The 12,379-nt window shown below is 41.0% G+C and overlaps 1 protein-coding gene across 1 annotated transcript in view; it reads left to right on the top strand.

Moving 5' to 3' along the window:
* The first annotated feature begins 1,574 nt into the window (after window positions 1–1,574).
* Window positions 1,575–12,379, top strand: part of LOC123768783 (extended synaptotagmin-3) — a 252,127-nt gene continuing 241,322 nt past the window's right edge. The window contains exons 1-2 of the mRNA XM_069316476.1: window positions 1,575–1,622; window positions 2,364–2,578. Of these exons, the coding sequence (XP_069172577.1) occupies window positions 1,575–1,622; window positions 2,364–2,578 (263 nt within the window). The remainder of the gene's footprint in view (window positions 1,623–2,363; window positions 2,579–12,379) is intronic.

Below are 12,379 nucleotides of genomic sequence, written 5' to 3'. Positions count from 1 at the left end.
GGATACCACCTACCAGGGCAGCCAGGGAGGCCGAGCGTGGGGCCAGAGCAGGAAGTGTGCATCGTCCCAGCGGTGCTCCCCCTTTTTAACAAGGGAGTCCTATTATTTTGTCATTCTCCCACACTGGTCCTAAGACCCCAGTCTCCCTATCGCCCCAGCCTGGACACCCAACCATCCACTCAGGGCGGCCTCTCACAGGCGATCCCTCCAGCGGGTGGTCTGATGGCTCACAAGGCCCCTACATGGTGCGTACACCATCCAAAGAGGGGGGCAGGAGAGGGGGCACAGGCAACCCACACCGGTCCCAGGGAGGTGTACGTGAGCCCCTCACCACGGCAAGGAAGCACCACGGAGGGGACTAAAAGTACAAGAAACAGGGTTAGACTACTCCGACACATCCGAAATCACAGACCTCACCGGGAGCTTCTCATCTCGAAATCACAGGCTTCACAGGGAGGCTATTGTTTACATTCAATGTCCGCCCAGGCTCTGTCCTCTCCTAGTGTCCGAGAAATATGGTTCAATTTTCTCTCTTTTCTTAACAATGGGAGGAAGCCTTTAATTTATGGTAGATTGTTTTAAGTAAATCATAGAGAATACTTTTCAATCAAGTTTAATCACTAGACTGTTGTTTTAAGAATACTTGTTGAACTTAAATTAATGTTTTGATGACATCACAGATGTCCCGTTCTCTGTAATCCTTTATGACTAACTAATGTAAATTAAAAACATCTTATTGCATTTAGTAATGATAATATGTTAGTTTCGGATTTCCGACATCAGGTGTGCATTTCATGTGTGGATGGTTAGGTGTATATCTTATGTGTGTCTGTTTATTAAAGTTTTATTTCTTTAACTGTAGTGAACTTTCATGGAATAAATCATGCAATTATGGTTTTGGTTTGTTTATGCATAATTGCAAAGTTTTAATGTAGATGTCGGAAATTTCGACACTTTATCTACTATCCCCTGATATACCAAGTTAAAACGCTTATGTCATGTACATGCTAATATCACTAACTTCTCAAACCGAACGGATTTGATAGTATGTTGACCAGACCACATACTAGGAAGTGAAGGGACGGCGACGTTTCGGTCCGTCCTGGACCATTCTCAAGTCGATTGTCAGATCTGATAGCGTTCATGAGAGAATGGGATGTTGCCACGTATGCAAAATACACTATACGAATAATCTCTCTCTTGTAGTAACATAAAACTTTCAGTGTACAGACTAAATGAGATAAAAGAGTACTTAAATTAATAATAGTTACTTCAACTAAATAATCAGTAAATCAAGCGTCGCTCTTCCTACATAGAAAATGACGAGTTTTGAACTAAGCTGAGTTAGCATTCCCAGCTGGGGAGGGATGTGACGCCATTAGGCAGAAAGCACACGACCTGTGTGCTTGGCAGAGAAGACACCTCTACGTTTTATCTCTTAATTGCTTACAATAGGCACATTTCCCAAGTTCTTGATACAGGAAAGAAACCATTCCACCTAACCAACGAACTCATCGTAAAATGGAAGCGGTATTTCCGAGCAATTGTTGTAGTATATGTTAGTAGCCATTATCATGATCTCTGTAGCGTTGCCAGGTTATGACGCATGCGCTCTAACTGAAGTGGGTAAGCCTAATTAATAATGCAGACTCATCTTATTTCAATATCCGCTGTGTAAAGGTAACAGTTTACTACTGATGCATTATTTGGTAGGTGCCGTTCAGAAGAAGAATTAATATCGAGTCAGCCTGTTGCACCATGCGGTTTCCCAAGTTGCCATTAAGACTCCACCAACTGTGGTTCATCATCTGTGACCGAAGGAAACCACTGTCTATAATCAGGCGATTTCGACTCTAGAGCTAAGCACTAGATAAATTATTTAACCTTAGAACTAACATAAAAACTGTAGTCTTGTTAACCCCCAACTTGTGGAAGGATAACCCCAGCAGGACTAATCAATATAATACAGTCCATATACGTCATACAGTCCACTTCAATTAATTAATTTTAAAGCAGATTTCTACAGGTAATTTAACAGTATTCATACTCCTACTGGGCAAAATTCCCCACAGTAGAAGTTAAAATGTACTTCATATACTTATCCGTATTTTTATTTCATTTAATAATATGTAGTGTCACTAAACTGCATTAGGATATAGGGAATACTATTTAGTAAAATTATATAATTATTATCTTTCCACTCTAAATGTAAGTAAAGATTTCCACTTATATTTGGAATATACACTTTCCACTCCATTCCATTTTGCCAAACGACTTGGCAAAGTTCGGAGGATGAGAATGTTTTGTTTGGTCGAATATTATCAGTGTTCGGAGTGAATAATTTCCTGAACTTCTCCCAACAGATTCTTAGGCTGCTGCGGCCTACACTTGCTGTACATATTGAGGATATCCTACAACAATTGATCGTTCCTAAGATCAGAGAGTCCTTCGAGGATTGGCCTACATTTAACTTACAGTTACGAGAAATGAAATCATGTGCTCAGGAACCGCAACTCCTGGGCGTGAAGGTTCACGACAGGACTTCGTCAGGAGACATCGTCCTGGATCTTAAATATGGGTGAGTAATTGAGGTTTGAATTATAAATGTTAAGATTAAGAGGGTCACGCTATCATATTTATATGTGCTCTGTCAGTCTCTTTCCTACTAATTCTTAAGAGGTGAATGTATGTCTGTCTGCCAGAAGTTGGAGGTCAGATGTTTTTGGCTAATATCACTTTGTGCATTTACTGTTGGTGGTATTGAGCGTGTCATAAGGGGGTCAGAGTTGGCCCACATGCTCCCTCTGCAGGGAGGTTGGCCTCAATACCCCTTCACAAAGTCCAGTGGATATGAAATATAGGGTTTAGTCCGCAGGGTGTAGTCCACAGGGTGTAGTCCACAGGGTTTACAGTTCATTTATCTATTAATCCATTGAGATACTAACATGCGAATCGAACGTTCGACTGACGATTTGTATTCTGAGCAAAAACTTTTGGTTACAGTGAAGATAACAAGTGGGGAAGTTGCTTACAGTGCTTACCTATCTGTGACTACAAGGAAGTGAGGGCTAACTATTTGAGCCCCGCCAACTATCCTTGTTGTTGAAGAGAGCTGGGAATATTGGGAATGAATATATGGGAAGCCAATGGGGGAATGTGTAGGTGGAGAATGGTATGAAATGAATATGTTTGCAAAAATTAAAAGTATGTTAAGAAAATGGTTAGAGTGCTGGAACAAGATGGGTAAGGTGTGTGACGAGTGTGATAAAGAGGGAATCTGAGTGGGGAGGCAAGGACGGTGTACGTGGGGGAGATAGGAAGTATGAAAGTGTTACCACCCTGGATTCCTAATTGACTTTGCCAGGAAGCCTGAGGTCAAATTGGATTCTTTATATTCATGCGGGGATTAGACACTCAAGTATTCTGATAGTGATAGGCCCTGACTTAGGGATTTTGTATTGGTTGTTCCTAATTAAATACATATTAGAACATTAATTGATAGGATTGGATTATGTAAGAGGGATATTTAATTAACAACAATATTTACATTGAAGATTTCTTATATCATGGGTATGCTTTTGTTTCTGTCTCCCTTGCCAGACATAAGAAGAATCTTGTTGCTCACAGAGCAGGCAGACTCTGTGATTGTTGATTATTAAATATAATATAGAGCTATTTGGTAGCTATTCCTAGAACTGTTAAAGTAACAAGTAAAGAAATGTCTGGGAAGACTTGAAATGATTGTTGCTGTACGATCAGTTGAGTATCGGCCGGCAGCAACCATCAGAGCTGCCAGAGAGCTGGGCCAGTCTTCTAGGCTGTGCTGCTGGACTAGGCGGTCACGAGACTTTGTGGGCCGTTGTCTTACCCTTTCTCCTTCTCCTCTCTTCTCTCTCCTTATTCTGTATTACATGTACTATCCAGTTAAGTATCTTATTATAGTATTACCGTGCCATTAGCTAAGTTTTGAGTGTATTTATTTGTGTTCACTAAATCTGTGACCCTAAGTGTACTCTAGGGTGGCTCGAGAGACCACGTGAGCAAAGGTTTACAGTGTTACTTATGTGTGTTCTAGTGTGCCTTCAGAAAAGTAGTCTTTACCCTAGTTTGCTTTTGTAAGCCTTGTATCCTGCCTATGTGGATTCAAGGAGTTTAATGTTAGGTAGAGTGGTAAAGTATTTACTGTATTTTGTATATGGGGGGAGAGGTTATTAGAGGGTTTAATAAATAAGTAATAAGGTTTAGGAGTATCCTTTCATCCTGTTTGGAGTAGAGTAGGTGATTAACCTTACGACTGCAGACTTTCATTTAAGACAAGTATTAGTTGCTGGAAAGTGTGTTTCCTGGGGGCCGGGCCGTACCTAACTCCACTATTTTAGGAACTTCTTGACCTTAGCTATTGGCCCTCACAGAGCAACCATTTGCCCCCGCTTAACAGCCTGTAAGAGGAGAAAGGTTATTTTGAGATGATTTCAGGGCTTAGCTTCCCCGCGGCCCGGTCCTCGACCAAGACTATTTTTGTTACTCCCCCTCCCAGGAAGCAGCTGTCTAACTCACAGGAACCTATTTACTGCTAGGTAACAAGGGAATCAGGGTTAAAGAAACATTTTGCCCATTTGTCTCCGCCTACACCGGGGATCGAACCCGGAACCTCAGGACTACGAATCCGAAGCGAATTCCACTCAACTGTCAGGCATCACTGTGTCTCCCTGACATGGGGAGGATATTGGAGAGGAAGAGATCGGATGGTGGACAACAGGGAAGGTGATGTGTACCCAGCACACACGTTGGGAGTGTGTGGAGGACGTTGGAGAGAGTGAAAAGGGAAGACACGAAGGAGGGTGGAAGTAGGGAGACACCTAGGAGGGTGTGTGTGGGGAAACACCTAGGAGGGTGTGTGTGGGAGACACCTAGGAGGGTGTGTGGGGGAGACACCTAGGAGGGTGTGTGTGTGTGTGTAGGAGAGACATTTTCGAGGGTGTGTGTGGGGGAGACACCTAGGAGGGTGTGTGTGTGGGGAGACACCTAGGAGGGTGTGTGTGTGGGAGACACCTAGGAGGGTGTATGTGGGGAGACACCTAGGAGGGTGTGTGTGTGGGGAGACACCTAGGAGGGTGTGTGTGGGGGAGACACCTAGGAGGGTGTGTGTGTGTGGAGACACCTAGGAGGGTGTGTGTGGGGAGACACCTAGGAGGGTGTGTGTGGGGAGACACCTAGGAGGGTGTGTGTGTGGGGGAGATACCTAGGAGGGTGTGTGTGTGGGGGGGAGACACCTAGGAGGGTGTGTGTGTGTGGGGGAGACACCTAGGAGGGTGGGGGAGACACCTAGGAGGGTGGGGGAGACACCTAGGAGGGTGTGTGTGTGTGGGGGAGACATCTAGGAGGGTGGGTGTGGGAGACACCTAGGAGGGTATGGGTGTGGGAGACACCTAGGAGGGTGTGTGTGTGGGAGACACCCAGGAGAGTGTGTGTGTGGGAGACACCTAGGAGGGTGTGTGTGTGTGGGGGAGACACCTAGGAGGGTGGGTGTGGGAGACACCTAGGAGGGTGTGTGTGTGGGAGACACCTAGGAGGGTGTATGTGTGTGGGTGGGGGGACACCTAGGAGGGTGTGTGTGTGGGGAGACACCTAGGAGGGTGTGTGCGGGGGAGACACCTAGGAGGGTGTGTGTGGGGAGACACCTAGGAGGGTGTGTGTGGGGATACACCTAGGAGGGTGTGTGTGTGGGGAGACACCTAGGAGGGTGTGTGCGGGGGAGACACCTAGGAGGGTGTGTGTGGGGAGACACCTAGGAGGGTGTGTGTGGGGAGACACCTAGGAGGGTGTGTGTGTGTGGGGAGACACCTAGGAGGGTGTGTGTGGGGAGACACTTAGGAGGGTGTGTGTGTTGGGGAGACACCTAGGAGGGTGTGTGTGTGGAGACACCTAGGAGGGAGTGTGTGTGTGGGGAGACACCTAGGAGGGTGTGTGTGGGGAGACACCTAGGAGGGTGTGTGTGTGGGAGACACCTAGGAGGGTGTGTTCGGGGGAGACACCTAGGAGGGTGTGTGTGGGGAGACACCTAGGAGGGTGTGTGTGGGGAGACACCTAGGAGGGTGTGTGTGGGGAGACACCTAGGAGGGTGTGTGTGGGGGAGACACCTAGGAGGATGTGTGTGGGGGGGAGACACCTAGGAGGGAGTGTGTGAGTGGGGAGACACCTAGGAGGGTGTGTGTGTGTGGGATGATACCTAGGAGGGTGTGTGGGGGGGAGACACCTAGGAGGGTGTGTGTGTGTGGGGAGACACCTAGGAGGGTGTGTGTGTGTGGGGAGACACCTAGGAGGGTGTGTGTAGGGAAGCAACCCGTTCTCACACAAGACAGCACATATATGACTTAATGCTTAAAGTCAATATGTTGAATGTGATTTAGTACATATGTGATATATTTCCAGTTACCTTTTTTACCAAGGCCCAAACTCATCCTCATGTACCAATTTACGTCTCACAGTACCTGTCCATCAACGTAGATAGCAGAATAGTCGTGATTGGTTCAATTATAATGAAAATTGTAGTTTTCAGGTCCCAAATGGGTTGTGAAATTTACCTACTATTGTCCATGCTCTTAGAATATTACAGATCAGCTACATCCTATTGAAGATTCGTAGTATTGTTTTGAGAAATATTAGTTGTTCTTAGTAAATTATAATAAACACTATAAATAATTACATAGAATAACAGTGCTTCACCAATCAATATTATATACCATAGTTTGCGCTTTAAAAATCTTTAAAGAATGTTTTGTAGGAACGCTAACAGAAAACGGTGTAATGTTGGAATGTTTATGGGGTAAACTACTGCAAACGTGAGGATCACTCCCACCCACAGGAAGGGTATGGAGTCCAATACCATCCACTGGATGTGTATGGCGTCCACTACCACAGACAGGATGGGTATGGGGCTCACAACCACCCACAGGATGGGTATGGGGTCCAATAACACCCACTGGATGTGTATGGCGTCCATTGCCGCCCACAGGATGAGTATAGGGTCCAGTATCGCCCACAGGATTAGTATATAGGGTCCACTGCCGCCCACAGGGTCGATAAAGGGTCCACTACCGCCCACAGGGTTGGTAGGGGGTTCACTACCGCCCACAAGGTCGGTATGGGGTCCACTGCCACCAACAGGGTCGGTAAGGAGTCCACTGCCGCCCACAGGGTCGGTATGGGGTCCACTGCCGCCCACAGGGTCGGTAGGGGGTCCACTACCGCCCACAGAGTCGCTATGAAGTCCACTACCGCCCATAGTGTTATTATGGGGTCCACTACCCCTTATAGTGTCGGTATGGGGGTCCATTACTATCCACAGGGTGTGTCTGGGGTCTATTTTTTTCTGTATAGCAGAGGTGGCAATACTGCTTTTCCAATCTCATTTGTTGTTCAATGTAAAATATTTGTTGCTCGACTTGCAACAATTTATATATATATATATATATATATATATATATATATATATATATATATATATATATATATATATATATATATATATATAGATATATATATATATATATATATATAGTATAGTGCCTTTGCAATAATGTACCAATGTGTGTATTTGTTGTATTGTATTGTTGAAATACATTGTTCACATGAAATATGTGTGAAATATTATTGAAAACATCTTGATGACTTATTAAACCAAAATTATTTATTAGTCAGAAGAAAGACAAAAACGCGATCTATATGTTAAACCTCTACCAGACAAATATTTTAAGTAAAACCGAAGATATTTGTAGTTTTATAAAAGGGGCAGTTTTCATTGCTCGTCGAGCTCGAAAACCGCCGTATTCATCTCAGAACCATGCCTATTTCACGCAGATTCCTTAATAAACGTAAGAGTTTTATATGTCACAAGAAAGATAGAAATATAAGCTTCATTCTAAATACCTTACCATGGGTATATTTAAATTTAAAGCGAAGATACGTGTACTGTTATAATAGCCGAGCTTTGACCCCGGACAGATTGATCGACCGAGCAACTCTCTCTCAGAACAATGTTTATTTCACGTAAATTCGTTAATAAACATATATGTTTTATATGTCTCAAGAAAGGCAGACATATAAGCTTCACTTTAAACACTTTACCATAGACATATTTAAAGTTCTAATGAAGATACATGTATTTTAAAAATTACGGAGCTCCCACCACGTACAGACTGAACGACAGAGCAACTCTCTCTCAGATCAATGTTTATTTCACGTAAATTCGTTAATAAACACAAATGTTTTATATGTCTTAAGCAAGATAGAAATAAGAGCTTCATTTTAAATACATTACAATAGTCATATTTATAACTCAAGATACAAATGTTTTTATAGTAGCGCTCAGTAGCTTGTCGGGCATGGAGTGCAGACGCCTACGCACTTGCCGATATATTGTATAATTAACAAAGATACGCTAATAAAGCCTCAAATCTTATATGCCTCCAGAAAGACCGAGATATGAACATTATTATGATTGCACCAAATGAAATATATTATGTTCGAGAACAAAGATATATCAATTTTAAATTAAGTTTCGACTCTTGCTCGGGCGAGAGAGATGGGGCGACTCTCGCCCCATCTATTGGAGATTCTGTCCACTAAAGACCCAAAGCTACTCAAACCCTCCTAGCATTATTTAAGTAATGAAGTAATATGGTATATTTACTCACTATAATGTGGGTGCTGAATGCAGAAAACGAGAAAACATATATTTACTCCAAACTAATACAATTTCATTAAGAAATAAGTAAATAAGTAGCATCAAAGGAAGTCGACAGTCCAAGCGTCAATGTTGTGGAGCGACTTATCCAAGATATACCGTTGTTTGGAAAGTGTTTGTTGGCATATCCAGTTGTCGCACTTCTCTGCACAAATTATCACAAATTTAAATTATAATGTTAACAAGTAGAATACGTATTTTTAATAAAATCTAACATAACTAGCCAGAAAACATTTAACATTTATTAAAAAATATATGTTTGGAAGTTAAATCGACTTCATATGACAATAGTTTTGTTATATTTACTCGTTATTCGTTGACATGCGTTCGCTACTTAAACTACCATGTACTGTACTTATGTAAAATCTCCCATGTCTGTTCGCTCATCTCACCGAACCTTACAGGCTCTGTGATATATTGTTTAATTTATTGAGATTCACAAATAAAGCTTATAATTGTATATGTTATCAAAAAGGCAGAGCTTAGTTTAGGTGCCATGGGACCATGATTTAAAAAATTGTTGTAGGGTATTCATAATTTATTATCCTGATACATGTGAAAGGTGCTGCACCTAGGCCAAGTTTCAGCATGTCAGCCTAAATAGAGACGGAGAAAAAAAACAAAAACAAAAAAAAAGACGAATTTTTCAACCATGTTCAATTGATTTCACAGCCCACAATTGTGAACCAAAATCATTTATACGACACTCAGCTATGACCTTACTATATAATAAAGATTTGCATGTCACATTATTTTCCTAGATGTATTTAGTGCAATAATACAGATTTTATAAAAGTTTCCCAAAAACGTATGCAACAAAATGAAGTGTATCATTATTTATAAAATCAATAAATCTACGTAGATAAGAATAATGACATGCGTTTATAGAGGCGTAAACTCTACATATAATGTGCAAGTTTCATGTAAATAGAATAATAAATAAAGGCTGTGAAATTTTATCTAGTTGTAAAAGTTGGAGTTGCGTAGCGCGCTCTCAAAGTTTACTCAACCTTTACTCAACAATCAAAGTTTTACTCAAGTTTTATGTACATATTCATACGTATACATATATACATACACATACATATTTAATGACCCACACAAATACACACATCAGTAATCTTTTGTGTCACAAGTAATTCAACAAGAGGCTCACAACAGTCACTATACAAGGCACTTTACATCTATGAGGAGTCGCACAGTTACCCAAATGGGCGGCAGCTTTACAGTTACCTGGTGTTATTCTTCACCTATATCTTTTTCTGGTTAATCCCTATTTACATTATGCAGTTCAGGTTTCGTCGCCATACTATAGTTTTTAGTTTAGTTAATTTATCACATAATGGGTTCAGGGACTGAACACACAATTTATTTATCTAAGCAAGTTACAATCTTGAGGAGCTAGCCACAAAATTCATAACACATCGTCACATTAACAACATGTGTTCGAGATCGACCACAAGTACAGTTTCTAAATTAAGCAAATGCCATATGTGGAGAGCTAGTGTCACAATTGATATGTTTGTTCTGTACATTTCCACAGTTGTTTGCTTGGGTTCTTTTAATTATCTTAGATATCATTGAAGAGAACCTCCTAGGTACTATACTGTATATTTACTGGTAAGAAGTATAATAATCCTGAGAAATCGTGTAAATTATGTTGTACGAGTGCTTCCAGTTAAGTAACATAGTTAATTTGTGTGCGCGTGCTTGAAGAGGAAATGTTATCCCCCCCTCCCCTCCCCCCCATTGTAAATATTTGTGGGTTTCAGACCATATGGCCGCGGCTTACCCTCGCCGCGGTCGAGGGTAAGAACACTGGACTGGATGTATATACCCAGTATTACAAGTAAACATTAGCAATGACAATTATGGAAAGTTCCTTCACCTATACATAGACAAGAGACTGAACTTCAGCACCCACATACAACACACAAGGCTCTGAGAGAGAGAGAGAGAGGGAGAGTAAAAATATCCACTGAGGTCTGATTAAGTCCTTTTGGGGACCTTAATCATTAGGACGTCCAATGATTAACGCAAAGTGAAGCGTATTCAGATGGTATATTGACAACATTCAGCATATCTCATACTGACCTAGTAGTACTTGGTGCACAAATACTTTTTCCAAAGGAATCGCAAAACATAATTAAACACAACTGTACTGTACAGTGTTATATATTTATTTCAGTTTGAACAATTTTTAACATTAAAGGATGAATCTTTTAATTGGTTGAAATTGGTTTTAACATTCGAAATCTAATTTGTTGATGTTAAATAATATAAGGTTCTAATTTATTAAGATACATACTTTAAAAACTATTTATATTTGAAATTTAAATAACATAAAAAGAGTACAGAATATAACAAATACCGACTATATAAAAGACCTGACACTTGCAGCACTTAATTATGCTATTGTAACACATTGAAAGTAATAACATTATTTGATTCAGCAAAGCATTTGGTAAGGTTATAATAATAATAATAATAATAATAATGTATTAATTAAGTATTTTAAATTATAATTCACAACTTGCTAGCGCACAAGAAACAAATCCACGAATCATCATTACATTCTGTAACACCTACACATGATCCATGGTGCCAAATATTGCAAGGGTCACAGCATACCATCAACTTCAAATCATTTGGCTTTCTGCAAATGCAGTACACTTCCATCGAGCATGACCGGATGATTCGTTTTCTTCTCAGTGTCTGAGCTGCAGGGAATGAGATGAGACACTTTCCTTTAAAGTTCTCTTGAAAATGTTGTCTCATTCTGCACATCATACGAGGTACACCGGATCTACACCATTTGCAAGTGATGCAGCAAACGCCACAGCATATACCCAACTCATACTTGAGTCCCTGTGTCTGCTGACATTCATTATATTGCATATCAGCTTATCATCCTGGCAATTAGCAAGAGCACACAAGATAACTGCAGTAGATTTGGATGGTAATTTATGCCTGGTGTCGTATATGTTAATTTGTCCCGTTACTCCAATGTTGGAAACGGTGACCCAGTGACAACCATCAACTTGGATAATTTTAATAAATTCACCAATTGCAACTGGCCAGGAGAGGTCCCGCTACAACGCTGGGTCATGAAGGCCTTCTACGCTTGGCACAGTTTCATGAGGTCACATGCAGATTTTATATGAAGGTCAGAGATCTGTACATTTGTTCCAATGTTCATTATCGCGTCATCTGTTAAATAATTTAACATTGTCGAATGTGAAGCACTGTTATCACTCTCCTTATTGTTGCATTGGTGTGAGGAGTGGCAGTGATTGGTGCAGTTTATTTTTTCTTTAAATAGGGACATATATTTGTACTGCAGATACCAGTACAGTTGCACCGTTTCTTTATATATTTTATACTTGGGTTAGCAAGGCGAGACTCTTCTCTTAACGTGATACTGTTGGTATCAAATAGAAATAGTTTTTAAAGTATGTATCTTAATAAATTTGAACCTTATATTATTTAACATCAACAAATTAGATTTCGAATGTTAAAACCAATTTCAACCAATTAAAGAATTTATCCTTTAATGTTAAAAATTGTTCAAACTGAAATAAATATATAACACTGTACAGTATAGTTGTTTGCCTGCCATAGTCTGCCACAGCC

Source organism: Procambarus clarkii, chromosome 83 (assembly GCF_040958095.1).
Source record: "Procambarus clarkii isolate CNS0578487 chromosome 83, FALCON_Pclarkii_2.0, whole genome shotgun sequence".
Taxonomy (NCBI): domain Eukaryota; kingdom Metazoa; phylum Arthropoda; class Malacostraca; order Decapoda; family Cambaridae; genus Procambarus; species Procambarus clarkii.
This window is presented reverse-complemented; position numbering and strand designations above follow the sequence as displayed.